This window comes from Paramacrobiotus metropolitanus, unplaced genomic scaffold (assembly GCF_019649055.1).
Source record: "Paramacrobiotus metropolitanus isolate TYO unplaced genomic scaffold, Prichtersi_v1.0 Parri_scaffold0000022, whole genome shotgun sequence".
Classification (NCBI taxonomy): Eukaryota; Metazoa; Tardigrada; class Eutardigrada; order Parachela; family Macrobiotidae; genus Paramacrobiotus; species Paramacrobiotus metropolitanus.
This window is the reverse complement of record NW_026570242.1, coordinates 735,097-750,765: the sequence shown is the minus strand read 5'-3', so window position 1 is coordinate 750,765 and position 15,669 is coordinate 735,097. Positions and strand designations below refer to the sequence as shown.

The following is a 15,669-nucleotide window of genomic DNA, read 5'->3' as shown; positions in this document are numbered from 1 at the left end:
TACATATCGATTACGGTATTCATTAGCAACGACTAAAACCTAAATGTAAGCAATAAGCTCTATTACCCATCACAGAGTGCTTAAGTAAAAATTTACAGCATATTTTGGCAATTATTATTTTTAATTAATAAATCCCCCGAGAAATTTTATTAGTTATCTCATGCTTGTACTTATAACGAAATAGTTGGTTTTAATCTCTGAATCTTTAAACAAGAAAATAAATAGCATCTGCGTACTCTCATCTCGCCTTGCTTAAATTCATTTTCTCTTCTTGTCGTTCTGGGCACTTTTTGAAGTGTAACATCATTCACAGTAGGTTCTTTGCCTTGTAGAGGCAGAAGCATATCGACCTGGCCCCGGTATTCAGTTGACTCATACTGTCAAACCACACTGCCTATTCAACCATTAACAACCAGGGTCTGCTGTTGTGCTCAGGAAGATTATGCGGAATCCAGATTGCTCGTTCTGATGAAGGAAATGATCAGTGAGACCATTGATGAATATTGACCTATGGATTAAGCTGGTGTGGAGCTTACAAATTTACCAATGGAGTCTTTTATCACAGAAAAATGTTCGGTGCGAATCTTTTGAAGAAGCTGTTGCAGCTGGTGTTCCTATGACAAACCTTTACTATATAAAAGAGCCCCCAATGTTTGTGTATAAAGGACCTAAAGGTACTTGGTTAATACGCAAACTGTAAGTTGCAGACTCTGTTTACTTACTAGACTCAGGCAGCTGGCAAACTTTTTTAGACGAAAGAGTTCGGGTTAGTGGTGTTTGGCCAAATAACAAGGGGGAGTACGTGGTGGCTATAAACCGACCTTGCGAAATGGAACGCGATCAGCACTTTGCCTCAGCGCTCGAAATGTCCGGTTTTGCACATGTTTGTCACTGTGCGAAGATCGAGTACAATAGAAATGCAACAGCTAAAGATACTTCAAAAATTCTTCCTGGATTTGCAACCGGGGAAACCGTGTGGCTTGATGGAAGATGGCACAATACTAAACTTCAGCACATTGATGCAAATGTCTGTGTTCCTGGGCCGTGTTGTTCGCCGGCGATTGAAAGGGCAAATATATCGACTTACACCCTGAGCGACGACGAATCATTTGCAACAACTGGTTCCACAGTGACCCTGTTGTCCACAATTTTATCGTCAGTAACGGCGACAACGCTCCAACAAGTGACCAGTGATGTGCGAGAACCGGGTACGGATTCGTCTCCGACTACAGAAGAGTATGACGATGAACCACTCAATTTTTTACTAGGTACGGTTGCGTCTTTACCCTCTGCATTATTTGACAATTCAGAATTTTCCTTTCCTTTAAGTATTCCCTCAACCATATCAACGACTATTCCAGCCGGACACGGTTATTCTTCTATAATCAGCTCCGTCATGACTTTCCCGCTCCGCCAAATAAGCGACCACAATGAACCCTTGACGACACTAGTTACGGTGATCAATGCAACCAACAACAGTAACACAACTTTGGTAGTTCTTCTCAACGTTACCACTGGTCCCAGTGATGCTGCATCAATCAGCGTAACCAATAATAGTTTGGCCGATGGTGACCCTGCAGTTTTTAATTTACGTAATAAGGAAACAACGGGTTATATCCAAAGGATTGTCACAACAGTTAAGCGGAAATTACCGCCTTGGCAGACTGATGAGCCGCTGCGGGATCATGAAGTTCCGATCACCGTTTCGCTTCTTCTTGTAACCACTCCCAACATACCAGCTGCCAACAGTTCGAATGTATTGTCTCCCACGCCTCCGGCGACATTTGTGAGAGACGCTGAGAAACCTGATACGGGATCGGTGGCTGCGGGCGCCAGTGCGGTTACCAATAAACAAACTGCTGTGACAGACAACGTCAGACGTACGTAACAATCTGCGGTAGCATATTGTCACGTTTTTGTGTCATTAATACAGTACGAGTACAGTACTTTATTAACTTGTAGATTTGGCCGAAACTCCTCCCCCACCAGAAACATCCGGCAATGGCATGCTGATTGGAATTATCGTGGCTGTAGCTGTGAGTTACGCTGAATTCATATTTACGAGTTTAGGTGGTTGCTATATGCTTACAAATGTTTTACGCTTGCAGTTACTCTTTCTCTTTTGCATCATTTTCGCCATTTGGAGGAAGAAGCGCAATGGTTGATGACTTAAAATGCAGTTTCTGCTAGGCAGTGAATTTCCACTTTTCTGTTTGTTTGTTAGTGCTATGATTTTTGTTATGTGTTCACTTTGCTAAATCTTGTCGTTGCGTTATTGTTCATATCGTCCGGTCGGGTTCTGTAAAATGTCAGATCATTCTTTGAAGCAAACTAGCTTCCGTGATTGCTGCGAGTGCTTCAGGGTTTCTGTTGTCTGTTGGTATCATAAATTTGATACTTACATCAAGTTCTACCTAAAATCTAATTTAGGTCGATTGTAATTGAGGCAAATGCAGATGCTCAGCATCTGGCGCTGGAAGCGTAAATAGCATGTAGGGTATTTTTGTGGGTCGAGTCGCCGTGGATGGACTACGGGCAAAGTCCGAGAGACCGACACGTTGACTTACATGTTTGTTGTTAGTTGGCCGTATTGCTAGGAGCATGCTGCAATCGTTCAAATATTATGCATGAAAGTGATAAAACTCGCTAGCACCGAGAAGACATATTTTTAAGGAAGTGACGTAAATTGCTCTTCGGTAGTAGTTTTGGGTCGCCGGATCTTCAATACGGTGTCTTACTTTGTAATCAGCTTTTTTATTCGACCGGTGATATTTTTTAGACTCATTTTGTGCACTGCATCAATGTTTTCCTCCTTTGCAATCGGGTTACCGCAGACAATCGGATAATTTCAAAACAAGATAAACAAATGCATCCACCTTTGGACTGCAAGCAGAAGAAAGTGTCAAAACGGGCATGGATCCAATCTGCTGACCTTTTTAATGCACTGGCTGCTGGAGAGCGTAAGAAATCGGCATCTTACTTGCCCACTGAAATCCCCGAAGGTCTACAAGGAAATGGCGATTATCCTTCAGCGGACGCCGACCCAAAGCTTGAGATAGAGGATACGTCGATTACTCTCATCAGTGAGTAATTTGACACGCTTTAATGAGCGTGCACAGACGGTTTCTGCCATTTTTAGTGTTTCTTAGCTATTTATGCGAACCTTTAAGGACGGATTTAATTTCATTCTTGTTTTAGCCTACAATATATAACTTATATTTGTGCATCGAATTATTATCATAATTGTGATAAAATGTTTTCATTATTTTTGGCGGGCCACGTGGGACACTACAGTACAGTGAAACGCATCGATATTCTCGTGAGAAAGCGCGGAAAAAACAGCCCCGCACTAGCGCAAGAGCAACCCCAGTCATAAATCAACTAAATGCGCTGTCGTCTGTGCCGGCGTTGAACACATCAACCAATGTGACTCCAGCAGCTTCCACGACTTCCGTGCTTCCTCGCTGCCGAAGCATGGACATCGCCATCCGAATTGCTAACGAGAAAGCGCTGTTGCCTGCAGCAAACCATGCGATCTTTATGAAAGCCGATTGGTATCCAATAACAGCCGCTTGTGAAACAAGCGTACCGTTATTGCAAGAAGCCACCGTTTCCTCTCCTTCAAAGCCTGCCGATAGGAAGTTGGCCATGAACCTCATGCATCTCCCGACTAATGCTGTTACCGAAAACGATTGTCAAGAACGTTTTCCTGATTGGACAGAACCCATTCATACGGTTCCAGTTGGAGTAGGTACTGGTCTACAGACGAATAGCTACTTAAATGTTTGCTTCCACTATGAGCAACCTGTACCGGTTTGCCTCTGTTTTACTGCACAGTGCAACTAACCAGTAAAGTATTGCAGTAATTGCTTAACTGACGTTCAGAGCCTGCTGTAGGGGCTGGTTTTATCGAAGCGGTTACGAGTGCTTAACTTGCAGGAGAAACAGTCCCAATAGATAAAGTTTGTAATACTATATGATTTTTTTCAGAGTTATGAGAGCACCAAAGCGTTGTTAGCAACTGATAGCGGTGATGTCCCATGCTTCGATGGTGCGACCGATGTAGAGACGTTTTCTGACCACGACATTTTGCGCGATGCGGGACCAAGATCGTATGAAGGCAACTCTCTTGCAAAAAACGTGCATGCCGAATTTAATGCAGATTTTAATGCCATTCCGACAATTCTTGGCTTATCTTCGCCAACTGCCGAAAGCTTGGCTTTGAAGGAAGACATCGAAGTTTTGAAAAACAGTTGTTTGACCGATTGCAGTACGATAGAGGAGTCTCTCGTAGACGCTCAAATGTCGGCAACCTTCGTTCAAGACGTCTCCAGCCCAATCACTCATGCCATTGACGAAGCTCTGCCTGGCTATTTCAAGGATCGAATTAGCGAGGAGTCACTGAGTGGAGTGTTCTTGATGAGTAGTAGATTGCCGGCATCTAGAAATTTAAATCCATCCCTATCAAGATCGAAGTCTATTTTCTCATCAGAAGGCATGTCTTAATTTGGTAAAAGTTCAGAACGTCTTCGTATTAGTTGGTGCACCATTTCGTAGAAGTTTGTCACAATTTTGACTTTACAGAATCTTCTGGATCTTCCAGAACAACCATTGCCTCTGATCTGCAGCTTAATGATGCTGTAACAACTAGTTCCGAATCGTTGGCAACCTTCGAAGTCGATAGAAAACCTAACAACTATTTCACCAGATGGTCGAACCAGGAGCTAGAATGTGCTCTGCTTCATGAGAACGAAAATCGAGGGAACTCGTCTTCCCATATCGATTCAGAAGCCTCATCCATTGTTCGGGATTTGACTGAGGTGGCCATTACGGACACAAGCTCGCCTCCTTCTATTTGCAGTAGACAGTCTAGTTCTACGCTAGTGTCTTTGGAAAGTGGAATATATTCAGAACCGCCAGAAAATAACGAGCTTAACTCGTGGGGTGATGGAGCGCAATCGGAAATCATGGTTGAGGTCGATCTGGAAAAGACAGGTATGTACCAGTGTACAGTGTTCAGCTACTGGCCGGCAGTTAGTCGTGATAGTTGATGTGTACCTGGTTAGTGGTTCGATAGCCACGGCATCATCAGCGATCACTGATAAACTGTAAAAACTAAATAAGCAAACTTAGCGCAAATCGTATATGTATGAAACATGAATTTTTTCATACTGTACATTTACGATTTCCGCTAAGTTTGCTTATTGAGCTTATTACAGTTTGGGTTCTGAATGCCTAGGGAAAGCCGCTGAATCTGTGGATACCACTCCGTTGAAAAATGTTGTGGAAATACACTGCTGGTGGAAAGTGATATGCCGAGGAGCGAGCCTTCCACTCCACCATGTGCGCATCGAAATCGGCAACGGAGTGGTGAAAATCAAATTTCTTATAACCGAAATGGTAATCGCGACATGATATACAAGGGTCACTGCGGAATCTTCCCGTTAATAAGCCGGTCTTTTACTTTGCAGGAGGAAATTAATTTTACGTTGTCAAATATCCGTGTGCAGGTGCCGACCTCCAGGAAAATGTGGCGTAGTTATTCACATCGACGCCTTGTTATTGACGGTGGCCAGGAGCAAGTAGAGTTGTTAGCCAGTTTTCCCTCGGATCGAGATAAACTGGTTAAAAGGATAGCACGATACTGGCGGGATCAGATGCTGTCGCGGTCTAAAGGCACAGCGTAGCAGCATTTTATGTATTCATAATGGCGACGGCTGAATTCGAGCACTAGGCCCTCTACAACGCTATTGGCTGCAACCGATGCGAGTCGCCATCTAGTAGTGAACTAATGATTCGAGTTCCTTCTTGCGCCAGCTAATTCGCTCGTTTTTGGAGATATTGTCAATAATGTGTAATGTGTATTAACTTTCCACTACATATTGTACATACGTGCGACTTTGATAACTTCGGAGTGTGTTGAGAAGTTTAGAAAGTTTCTAGAAAATGACATGCAAGATGTGGTTATCTCAGAAGATTTGGATATTATTTATTTAGACTCCGAGTAAAGCATCCAAGCTTTTGCCACTTCCGGCAACAAAACGGTATATACAGTTTTGTATCCGTATTTTCGAAGCCTTTCTCTTTGGTACATGTGTCTTCTTCGTTGCGGTACGCATCTGGATATTTATCACAGTTTAACGAGACGGCTGGAGGATTGCCTTGTCCTTTCAAAGGCCACGCCACAGGGTATGCGCATGGCGGTCGCGGCGTGGCAACGGTGGTCTTTTTCGTTGCCGCTGGCTTCCTCGTAATTACTGGCGAAAACACTGGCATAGGTTTCTTTTTCCCAGTTGAAGGAGACACGGCCGAGTGCTTGGTGGTAAGCCGTCGTGTAGTCGTGGTCCTTGTTTTCAGTGCTTTCTTCGTGGTTGATGGTACAGAAATCTGTTTCCTGGTAGGTGGTTTATTCTTGCTCGTTCGTTGTGTTTTCGTTTGGGCTGTAGCCATTGTACGAAAAGGCTGAACAACCGGCTTTAAGGTCTTTTGAAATGTTGCTGAATGGTTTGCAAAAGAATCATTTTTGAATGGCTGGGCATCGGTCACGTAGGATGTTTTGTCCCCAAGTACCGAATTATCTGGAATACTTGCTGGCATATTAACAGACGAATGTGGCAAGGTCGATGGCATACTTGCAACCGACTGAATATTGCTTGGAATCGGTTGAATTGGGCTGGAGGGCAGGGACGGTCTCCTACCGGACGACGCGATATCTTGAGGCATTGCGTTCCCATTATTACCGAATTCTGTTGGGGAATTCCGTGATAATGACAGCGGGTTATCTGCGGGCTGTTGAATAGGAGATCCCTTAAAGTCAACAGGGATCTGTGGTGGTACTACATTTGCACGCGAGACCGGCAAACCCGCGGGTAAATTTGGCGCGGTTTTAACCGGGAATGCAGCGGGTGGGAAAGGGGCAACGGGTCGTGTGTTAGCTGGAATAAAAAATACGCGCCTGAGATCACAGCCAAGTTCTAAAAGTGACTTTGTCCACTTTGACGTCAGCGCAACAGGTACAATTCCCTAATTTGTAAATTTATAAAGAAAGACATGCCAATAACATTCTAAAAATGATCTACCTGCGACCGGAACAATGGCAGCTAACGGACGGTCCAAGAGATTTTCACCAGGTTGAGCGGCTCTTCCTGACGCTACATTGATATCGTTGTCTTGACGAAGTTTAAGCGGGGATACGTCCTGCCAGAGAAGGTACCAGTTTTATCAAAAATGAGGTTGCCTGCCTAACAACGTAGGGCACTAGCTGTTATACTGGACAAATTAACGAGAAATTTGTAGAACGACAATAGTATAAACGGCACAAGTTGCTCTTTAAGTCGTGTGACATCGGAACAACACAAAAATTTTACGTACAAGATCGGGTTCGCTCCATTGAAAATTTTCGATGGCCGCTGCTAAGGTACAGTGCAGAGTAAGGAGTACGAATACCTTTTTTAACATACTAATTCTACAGAACGCGAAAAAGGATAGTACGCAGCGCTTTAAAAATCAAGCTAAAATTTAACTAATAAACACCTAATTTTGATTTAGCCTACAACCGCACAAGTTGAAAGGTAACAGATTCACTGTCACCATTTTGAAAAACTTTCTTCCAGCAAACAGCCTGATAAACGTTGCTATGGGTGGCTTGTTTTACTACTGGGATTGATAAATTATTTGTAAACAATAACCACCAATTGGAAAAGAACGGTGATCGTATGGTGCTTTAAACTGGCTGCAATCATCCGTGTGAATAAGCCGGTTTGTTAAAACTAGAAACCGGTCACAAAGACGTGATTCGAAGCAATTCAACAATAATTTATTACACATGCTTCCATAGAATTTTGATCGGTTAATACATCAGAAAGCGCGCGGTGGGATATCAAATTGCAAGATCATTAGTTCTAAGATTAAGGTCAAACATCAATAAATGGTGCCATTGTTTTGCGTAATCTCTTAATACTGCACAGAGAAAGAACCGGGCTGTAGAAGATAGCTTGCTTCAGTGCGACCAAAGCACACCGCCATCCTCCTAAAGCATGATCTTAATAATTTTGTCAGTAAAGACATTCCGGTTTGGCCCACTTTACGTAGCAGCAGTACCAGAAATAGGATCCGTTCTTCTTTTCTGCTTTAGTCAGTTTGGTGCATGTGTCTCTAACACTGGCGTATATATCGGGATAGACAGCACATGCCATGCTGCTGGCTTCCACCGGGGGCTTGTTGGGCAGCATCGGCCATTTGATTGGGCGGGCACACTGCTTGCGCTTCGGAGTAGTTTTGCCGGGAATGTTTTGCAGGCCAGCAGGGCGGTTTGTGGACTGGGGTTCTACGAATGGAGGACGTGTGGATTTGGTTTGCTGTGAAACCGCTGCCGGCAGTCCTTGGGAAGGCCCATTTGGTGGGGGCTGTATGGCAGGTTGTGGCTGAACCACCGGTGGGGGCTGCGGTGGTGAAGCGGGCACTGCCTGCCCCATTGGATTAGCGGGATTCGCGACACTGCTTCCATCCCACCCACCAGCGGGCTTTTCTGGCAAAGGTGCATCCTGTCGGTCAAACGCGAAGTACTAAAAACAAAATTTTTTGTTAATATACGCCGGGCTCCTCGCAGTTCACCAGTTTCCGGCATCTTACGCTTTGAGCAAAAGGCTGCAGGGCAGAAGCACAACCAATCCAGCATATCGATATGCACAGCCATCTAATGGAAACTTGACTGTGGGATCCCATATTTTCGAAGTATGGAGTACGTAACACACAAGTGTAATATGGCTGACTAAAACTGATTCTGGTAAAATTTTGGGAATACGAACTTTTTAACGCTTTTTTAATGCTAAGTATCTCAACACTGAAAAAGCAAGTATGGTTGTCATGGCTGGGGACATCGGAAGTAAAAAAAACTGATACAGTACATAAGTGCATATGCAATGTAAACGCCCTGGCCCTTTGGTACCAAGCAAGTTTTATTTATGTCAGTTTGCCATCACAAAATAATACGTGTGCAAATGATTTTTAGAATTTTGCAAACCAGCTAGCCCAAAACAGTACAAGTAGTTCTTACGGAATTTAAAATCCTATGCACAGTATCCTCATAATCTTTCGAAAGGAAAGCTGCACTGAAGACTAACGGTGCAACGGATCCAAGGTAAAGTAAGTAAACCAGCAGGAAGAACGTTTATACAAGTGCTGATCACATTGTCTTTATTGTCTTATAAGTAAATAACTTACAAGTTGTAAGTCATCGTAAGTCATTGTCATCACATTGTAAGAACCCTGAACTACTACTGAATCCAATGTTTGTACATTTCTACTTGTAAGTTGTAAGTTACGTCTACTAGTAAAAAAGTACAAACATTGGATTCAGCAGTAGTTCAGGGTTCGCCGTTACGGTTGCATAAGACCTTTAACTAGTATCTCGCATCTGGTTCAGTCTCTTAAAACTGTTCTTGAAACCAGCGCTAAGATCTTCACGGCAGTTCCGTTTTTATGCACATTTTGGATTACATCAAATTTGAAGTAACAACTTTTTCACCTGTTGTCTTTACTATTAATAGCCCAAGGAATTAACAAGATGTCACTGTCTTGGCTTTGACGCAAATACCTGACACGGCACCAACCGAAGACATGAAGCGGAGGGAAAATCAACTGTCGGTTACTCTCTTGAAAGCCATCCAAAGCGAGATTGACCGACATACAGCAGACGTGAAACGGGTGACTAAGAAATCGTCGTCTACAACAACGCCACACACGAATGACCAAGCACATTCAAATTTACACTCAAGTTCTCTCAGGTTTCCATTTACCGTTGAGCTACCCCCGGAAGACGACCGCAGCTTGCTCGACTTTCTGATACGCAATGCTACACCCAGAAAGTCACCCAGAATTCCTGATCCTTTGGGAGGTACTGTGAAGCGCAAAGATCGTTATCCCACAGCCAAACTTTCCAGACTGAAAGAGTGCAGAGTGGATTCGCCGTATGGCCATACACCGTGGCTTAACCAATCCATTATGAACATTAATCCATTCAAGCTGAATAAAAATCTAGACTTAATCGAACTCCGAGAAATGCTTGAACACAGCCGGAAGAAAGAAAAGAAAACACCGATCTTTGACGAAGAAAGCGATGCTGTACAATATCGCATTTTTAACGACAGACGCCTTTTGGCGCCGACTTTCAATCCCCGTAAAGCTGGCTTGTGTGGCAAAGCCCAACGAACATCATCAGGAGATACCGACAATCGCACAATGCATGTTAAGGTTTGTGTCCAAATGTTTCCCGACTGCACAGTGGAATGATAGTTCAAGGAAACTTTGCAGTATTCTGGACCGAAATTTCATTTTCGGAACCCCGGTGCTTTGTTGAAGGAGACTAGGAAGCATCGGAAAATGGATCGAGAGACCAGACTAGACATTACCAACCGCATACGGGAAACGCATCATGCAAACGTAAGCATGGTAATTAAGCGCCGTATGGTGGACTTGTTAAACAGTTCAGTTTCGAAATTCGATTCAGACATCATGCAACTGGAAGAAGAAACCGAAATCACTGCGAAAGAATTTGATGATTATTTACACGAAAGCGATGGAAAAACCATAGTTGCGATAAAGAATGCCGAAACAGCCCGTGTGGAACGGCTAAATTTGGAAAAGGTCATTCGACAATTGGAGCTTAACAACAACTTATTAGAGTGCCACAATCTTCGTAAAGAAAATCGGGTCAAGCTGATTGAGCGATGCTTGGATGCGCTGTACACTGTTTCATTTGAAGACAAGAAACGATTTCATGTCGAATATGCAAAACTCAAGGAACAAGAACTGGAGGAGGAAAAGCCCAGACCCGGCGAAACAGAAAAAGCGTTGCCGCCACACAAAAGCATGAGTGAAGAAAGTCAGAACAGCACTATTGCGAATGACGGATCTGTTGTGGCATTATCCTTGCTACCGGAATCGAATACCGCCAGCATAATATCGCAAGTGGTGACGTATTATGACAATGCACAAAAATCTGTGGAAGTGTGTTCAGCTGCCAAACAGGACATTCGGGATATCAAACACCACGTGAGCGAAAAGCTTGCTGACATTCAAAGGCTTGTTGAAGCCAGAGAAAGTAAATGCGAACTCCTGAGGAATCATGTAGGTGCACTATAACCCTGATAATTTTACCATTTTCTCAACTTCATTATCATTAGTGATATTTTGTCGACCAAATAGAGCGGACTGCTGCGAACTCAAATGGAAGATCTTCAGCAGACGGTAGCGACGTCTGATGAAAGATCGGGAAACCGAGTATTTTTTAGAGCACCACTAGAAACGCTTCGAAACTGCATTGTCGATTTATACACCAAATACGTCAAAAAAATCACAGAAGGCGATCCCTCGGACGCAGAAACACTGCTTGCTGCTATTATCGAAAAAGTCGACCGCTATAATTCCGACTTGCAGCACTTCCCGGAAAGCACTAGAAACAAATGGTTCGTTAAAGTGAACCAGGACCGAATAGCCGAAGAGCGCTTCTGTAGCAACGTGCGTGCCAAAGATGAAAAAAGCAAGAAAGAAGCAACGGCGGCCAGCAAGCACAACCTCTTTGGTCATCTGTATCGCGATGCTGTCATGCCGAGAAAAGCACCAAGGTCACGGTCACAGCCGCCTTTGGCAAAAAAGGGCAAGATAGTACAACAAACGTTGAGCCTCCTGGAGGAGACTGCAAAGCGAATACTGACTGACCCCACAGAAAAACAGAAATGGCTGGTGACAACAGGACAGAGCTTGGATGAACTGCTGGATGACTCTGGGCCGGCAGACAATTTGTTTCAAGATGAGATGGAGACACAAAGTCAATCAGCAGATGAATCACTAAACGACACGTCTGCACCAATTACAGAAATGGATCCAACAATTACTAGTCAGACTAAATTAAACCCCGATGCTGAACCCGAACAGCCCGTTGCGACACAGGATTCTGAGTCCGAAAATGTCGAACTCCAAGAGCAGCTGGTTGATGAAGAGGAAAAGTTTATTAGCATGTTGGTTTCACGGTTTTCGGTCAGTGCTTCCGGTTCCGAAAATGTCACGGCAGGAATTCAGCCACATCAAAGCTCGTTGGTTGATGATTTTTTCGGTTCATTTGACACCAGTACCGATGCTGACCAACGGACATTTGGGCAGTTTAGAAGGTCCAGGGCGTCGGCGGAAGCGCGACGACGAAGCAGCAAATTGTATCAAATGGGTGGTGTTTCCGATATGCCTTTGGCAAAGGTCGACAGTCTGCTGTCCATTACACCAGAACCGAAGTCTGATATTACTGTAGATGCAGATAAAGGAAATCAGTAATGAAAAATTTTACGAAAGTACCACTGCAGAAAAAAAACGGAACCGATAAAAAACTGATTGGCCGGTTTCGGCATACCGCATACGGACTTCCACACTTATACCACTATCCATAAGATGGTCGTCTTAACTTATGCTGTAACAAAGTTTGCGGAAAGCCTCAAGTTATACTAAGTACTACTGCACTTCAGTGGGAAAGGCAAAGCTGTCAAGAGGTTGGTAAGAGTAGTCTTCGCTTGCAAGTGATCTCATTAGTTTCTTACCAATGTACGAATAAATGGCCGTTTTCCTAACAGGTTTACCGCTTTTCCCTTCAGCTTCATTTGAATCAGGACCGACTCCCTGGTGTCGGTCCTGCTTTTATGAAAACAATCATGCAGTATTTATGCACAGTCCCCAGTACCAAACAAACATGAACAAAACATGATCAACAATACAGTACTGCAGTTCAGTAACGATTAAATATGAAAAATGTAAACGTGATTCCCCGAATACGCTCTTCGAAAAGAAGGCTTAAATGAACAACAGTAGAGGACCGTTTTACGTCTGCAAATCTTGCGGACTAACAAAATATTTTGGATTACCCCGCAACGATCGTGTGATGTGAGTAGCAGCTCGCTTCACTTGCTTCCATAGGGGACTGGGGTTATCCGGATCTTTCTCCTCAATTACAGCAACATTGTCGGGATCAACCGGGGTTTCCTTCGGTTCCGTTGTATAATCCATATTGGGATGCATGTAAACACTAAAAATTCTCTTTTCTGGAGCATAAAAATCGAACATCATTCCGTATTCTACCCCCTCCTTTTTTGCCAGTGCTGACAAATTCACCTCCTCTGGAACAACTGCATCACCTGTCACCGCCGCATTCCTGGTGCGACTGCTGGTAGGTACAACGCTGTTTTCGGTGCCGGCGTGACTAATTGTACCGCTGTCTTTTCGTGGGACAAAGTTTTCAAACCGCAAGGAGAGTTTAGATAATTGTTGCGGTTGCAGATCCGTGCGCAGCTTCTGTTTCTTGTCATCGAAGGATGTGAAGGGAACGAACTCCTTTGCCGGCAACATACAAACAGTATTTGGCCAATCCGGGATTAAGTCCTCCACAGCTTCTTCGGAAATTTCTCTGGCACCGTCAGTAAAATGCCGGTAAATAATGCTAAGGACTTTACCCAGCTTGCTGTCGAACCCGCGCACTCGATCACACATTTGGGCTCGATGCATGGCTTGGAGGCATTTGAGGATTTTATTATCAATTTCGAAGTTCAGTCGCTGCGCACGATCAAAATTTCGTTCAATGGCATCTTGCCGGGAAATCTTGAGAATTTGGAGCACGAAAGGAGGAATTTCGACACCTGCCATATCGTGCAGGACAATGGCAACCTTGTCGTAGACATCCGCATCGCATGACCGCAGGCTGTAGACATCGTATGACAAGCGTGTAAGTAGCTCGTCCGATCCAGAGACAAAACATTTGTCTTCGTCGATGTCGCCACCGTCAAAACTGAACAGCTGTGATCCCGATAACCCCACATTTTCGATGTCGGAATCTAAAATTGCACCGAATGTCAGGAACAATCGATTTGTCAATTGGAGAATTAAGGTTTACATTCACCGAAGCAGTCAAATACTAATATGTAATTATTGTCCGGCACTAAGTGGTAAATGCTGCAGCTTTTCAACATTTAATTAAGAAACGGTCAGCCCCCACGTGCGCTGGTACAATGCGTAAAACATATCGTTCTGCAAGATGTTTTGCTGATATTATATAATCAGGAAAACGAAAAGCTATCCAAAAATCTCAGAACCTCACGACAAAATTAATAAAAAAAAGTTTTGATTGCCTTTAACAACACTTTGCTGCTAATTAAGCTCCAGCAATAATGTTCAGGCGGGCAAAAAATAAGCGTGTGCGAATCTACACCGAATCCTCTCTCTACGTAAGCAGTCCGAGTAATATCCAGTTGAAGAATGCTACCGTTGTGGAAAGGGGCAATTAAAATAAGGAAATCACTATAGACACTCCCTTACACCCTCGTTTATTATAGGCACCCCTTTTGCACCCCGTAATTTATAGACACCCTTTGCTGTTTATTAAATAGAAACACCCTGTCAGTGTATTTTATGGGCACCCTTTAATAGCTTATTTCGGATACAGAATTCGAAAATGATTTCATGTACGTGCGTCAGTCTCATACAGATACTCGCATACAGACAGAATCAGACTTTCCATCCGATGATCGGGTGGTGAGGCTAACCTGCTAACTTGGATCTAATGAGGATGGCATCGTCGGCGGTAATTTTGAAAGCTTTCACTGTCCGAAAAAATGCTTCCACGAAGTTATTAGTGTTATTCCCCAACAAACGGAAGCCGTGTCTGTACGCCAAACTCCACATATGCCGGCAGTCGAACCAGTTTTTGGTCATGTAATCGATTAGGTCTTGTATTTCCAACATCATATACCATTCGGATAACGAATGTCCGGAATTCTGACCGACCGTCACCGACGGATAACAGATGTCTGGAACGTCTTTGTTTGGTAGATCTTAATGCTTCTTCGAATTTGTCAAAGGTTGCATATAGATCAACCAGGTCATTCTCAGGGTCTACTACAGGGTACGTTAAGCGACAATTAATATCTGTCTGATTTGGTGTAGGTGGGGAACTGGAGGACATTATTAGAGCAGAAAATTACAAAACAAAATTACTGCAGTGCGTCTGTCATAGGGGTGCCTATAAAAAACAGGGTGCACGAAAGAATCAATTAATAAGATAAGGGTGCCTTTAATTAACGGGGTGCGGAAAAGGGGTTCCTATAGTAAACGAGGGTTTTTGGGGTGCCTATAGTGTCACCCTTAGAATACGTAAACAAATTTCATATCTGCTGAAAACCGTGTCACGTTCTAATTGACGGCGATAAAGCTGTCAACAATATTACGATATTTATACGAAGCAAAGGACGGTTTCACTTGCTCAGTTCTCTGTTTATAAAAGTACTTGCTGTGAAAAATCTGAACAGGAATGAGTGCCTGGCTTTCGAAAGATAAATTCAGAGATATTTCGCCATACCTTCTGAAATCAAGCCATTCGTAGGCGGTTTGCCCGTTTGTGCCATTGCCTCCTCGCCCTCATATGGTCCTTTCGATCGGCTCCTTAGTCCTTACTCACATTTCATTACCTGGACATATGTAGCCAGATGACATCATTATGTTTACCCGAGGAAACCAAACGCGAGACATCACCCATGTCCTGGGAAGCCGTTTTATTGGCATTGCAGCCGTTGCCAGGCAACACAAACACAGCCCAAGATGTGCCGTAGAGATAGGTTTACGTAGAACCGCGTGCGATGT

At 43.7% G+C, this 15,669-nt stretch overlaps 5 protein-coding genes and 1 long non-coding RNA gene across 13 annotated transcripts; 3 read left to right on the top strand and 3 right to left on the bottom strand.

The window, feature by feature from the left end:
- Positions 1-84: 84 nt before the first annotated feature.
- LOC129586918 (uncharacterized) lies at positions 85-2,408 on the top strand. 2 transcript variants are annotated; one of them, XR_008690236.1, is made up of 5 exons: positions 85-696; positions 753-1,268; positions 1,330-1,880; positions 1,963-2,036; positions 2,109-2,408. It is a non-coding gene; the product is annotated as an uncharacterized LOC129586918 (long non-coding RNA). The 2 variants fall into 2 exon arrangements; XR_008690235.1 differs by having other exon boundaries at positions 86-674.
- A 160-nt stretch (positions 2,409-2,568) lies between these two features.
- LOC129586913 (uncharacterized) lies at positions 2,569-6,044 on the top strand. 2 transcript variants are annotated; one of them, XM_055480415.1, is made up of 6 exons: positions 2,569-3,083; positions 3,295-3,747; positions 3,991-4,495; positions 4,585-4,995; positions 5,240-5,400; positions 5,472-6,043. In XM_055480415.1, exons 2-6 carry the CDS (start codon positions 3,475-3,477, stop codon positions 5,685-5,687), a joined length of 1,566 nt encoding a protein of 521 aa, XP_055336390.1. In that variant the 5' UTR covers positions 2,569-3,083; positions 3,295-3,474; the 3' UTR covers positions 5,688-6,043. The 2 variants fall into 2 exon arrangements, 1 of the variants encoding a protein (XP_055336390.1); XR_008690233.1 differs by lacking the exon at positions 2,569-3,083 and having other exon boundaries at positions 3,278-3,751; positions 3,991-4,510; positions 5,472-6,044.
- On the bottom strand, positions 5,965-7,631 carry LOC129586915 (proline-rich protein 36-like). The gene is made up of 3 exons (XM_055480419.1): positions 7,372-7,631; positions 7,080-7,197; positions 5,965-6,935 (listed from the first exon to the last, which is right to left on the bottom strand). The coding sequence occupies exons 1-3, from the start codon at positions 7,456-7,458 to the stop codon at positions 5,986-5,988; spliced, it is 1,155 nt and encodes a 384-aa protein (XP_055336394.1). The 5' UTR covers positions 7,459-7,631; the 3' UTR covers positions 5,965-5,985.
- Positions 7,632-7,801: 170 nt separating this feature from the next.
- LOC129586917 (basic salivary proline-rich protein 1-like) lies at positions 7,802-8,850 on the bottom strand. The gene is made up of 2 exons (XM_055480422.1): positions 8,632-8,850; positions 7,802-8,564 (listed from the first exon to the last, which is right to left on the bottom strand). Exons 1-2 carry the CDS (start codon positions 8,722-8,724, stop codon positions 8,055-8,057), a joined length of 603 nt encoding a protein of 200 aa, XP_055336397.1. The 5' UTR covers positions 8,725-8,850; the 3' UTR covers positions 7,802-8,054.
- LOC129586909 (uncharacterized) lies at positions 8,843-12,605 on the top strand. Of its 4 annotated transcripts, none has more exons than XM_055480407.1 (4): positions 8,843-9,139; positions 9,549-10,251; positions 10,312-11,127; positions 11,184-11,348. In XM_055480407.1, exons 2-4 carry the CDS (start codon positions 9,619-9,621, stop codon positions 11,184-11,186), a joined length of 1,452 nt encoding a protein of 483 aa, XP_055336382.1. In that variant the 5' UTR covers positions 8,843-9,139; positions 9,549-9,618; the 3' UTR covers positions 11,187-11,348. The 4 variants fall into 4 exon arrangements, with proteins under 4 accessions (XP_055336382.1, XP_055336379.1, XP_055336380.1 ...); XM_055480404.1 differs by having other exon boundaries at positions 8,847-9,139; positions 11,206-12,605; XM_055480405.1 differs by having other exon boundaries at positions 8,847-9,144; positions 11,206-12,605.
- LOC129586914 (uncharacterized) lies at positions 12,606-15,665 on the bottom strand. 3 transcript variants are annotated; one of them, XM_055480416.1, is made up of 3 exons: positions 15,389-15,665; positions 14,577-14,840; positions 12,606-13,868 (listed from the first exon to the last, which is right to left on the bottom strand). In XM_055480416.1, the coding sequence occupies exons 1-3, from the start codon at positions 15,432-15,434 to the stop codon at positions 12,862-12,864; spliced, it is 1,317 nt and encodes a 438-aa protein (XP_055336391.1). In that variant the 5' UTR covers positions 15,435-15,665; the 3' UTR covers positions 12,606-12,861. The 3 variants fall into 3 exon arrangements, with proteins under 3 accessions (XP_055336391.1, XP_055336392.1, XP_055336393.1); XM_055480417.1 differs by having other exon boundaries at positions 14,577-14,928; positions 15,389-15,662; XM_055480418.1 differs by lacking the exon at positions 14,577-14,840 and having other exon boundaries at positions 15,389-15,645.
- Between the last annotated feature and the right edge of the window lie 4 nt (positions 15,666-15,669).

Excerpts from the sequence above, each read along its gene's own strand:
- LOC129586913 (XM_055480415.1), top strand. The coding sequence starts at position 3,475 with ATGGACATCGCCATCCGAATTGCTAACGAGAAAGCGCTGTTGCCTGCA. Across the intron at positions 3,748-3,990 it reads TTCATACGGTTCCAGTTGGA|AGTTATGAGAGCACCAAAGC; the intron begins GTAGGTACTGGT and ends GATTTTTTTCAG. Across the intron at positions 4,996-5,239 it reads GGTCGATCTGGAAAAGACAG|GGAAAGCCGCTGAATCTGTG; the intron begins GTATGTACCAGT and ends CTGAATGCCTAG.
- LOC129586915 (XM_055480419.1), bottom strand. The coding sequence starts at position 7,458 with ATGTTAAAAAAGGTATTCGTACTCCTTACTCTGCACTGTACCTTAGCA. Across the intron at positions 7,198-7,371 it reads AATGGAGCGAACCCGATCTT|GACGTATCCCCGCTTAAACT; the intron begins GTACGTAAAATT and ends CTTCTCTGGCAG. Across the intron at positions 6,936-7,079 it reads TGCCATTGTTCCGGTCGCAG|CTAACACACGACCCGTTGCC; the intron begins GTAGATCATTTT and ends TTTTTATTCCAG.
- LOC129586917 (XM_055480422.1), bottom strand. The coding sequence starts at position 8,724 with ATGGGATCCCACAGTCAAGTTTCCATTAGATGGCTGTGCATATCGATA. Across the intron at positions 8,565-8,631 it reads TGCAGCCTTTTGCTCAAAGC|TACTTCGCGTTTGACCGACA; the intron begins GTAAGATGCCGG and ends TTTTGTTTTTAG.
- LOC129586909 (XM_055480404.1), top strand. The coding sequence starts at position 9,619 with ATGAAGCGGAGGGAAAATCAACTGTCGGTTACTCTCTTGAAAGCCATC. Across the intron at positions 10,252-10,311 it reads ATCGCACAATGCATGTTAAG|TATTCTGGACCGAAATTTCA; the intron begins GTTTGTGTCCAA and ends GAAACTTTGCAG. Across the intron at positions 11,128-11,205 it reads GCGAACTCCTGAGGAATCAT|AGCGGACTGCTGCGAACTCA; the intron begins GTAGGTGCACTA and ends TCGACCAAATAG.
- LOC129586914 (XM_055480416.1), bottom strand. The coding sequence starts at position 15,434 with ATGGCACAAACGGGCAAACCGCCTACGAATGGCTTGATTTCAGAAG. Across the intron at positions 14,841-15,388 it reads GAATGGCTTGATTTCAGAAG|ACATCTGTTATCCGTCGGTG; the intron begins GTATGGCGAAAT and ends AAGACGTTCCAG. Across the intron at positions 13,869-14,576 it reads CATTAGATCCAAGTTAGCAG|ATTCCGACATCGAAAATGTG; the intron begins GTTAGCCTCACC and ends GTGCAATTTTAG.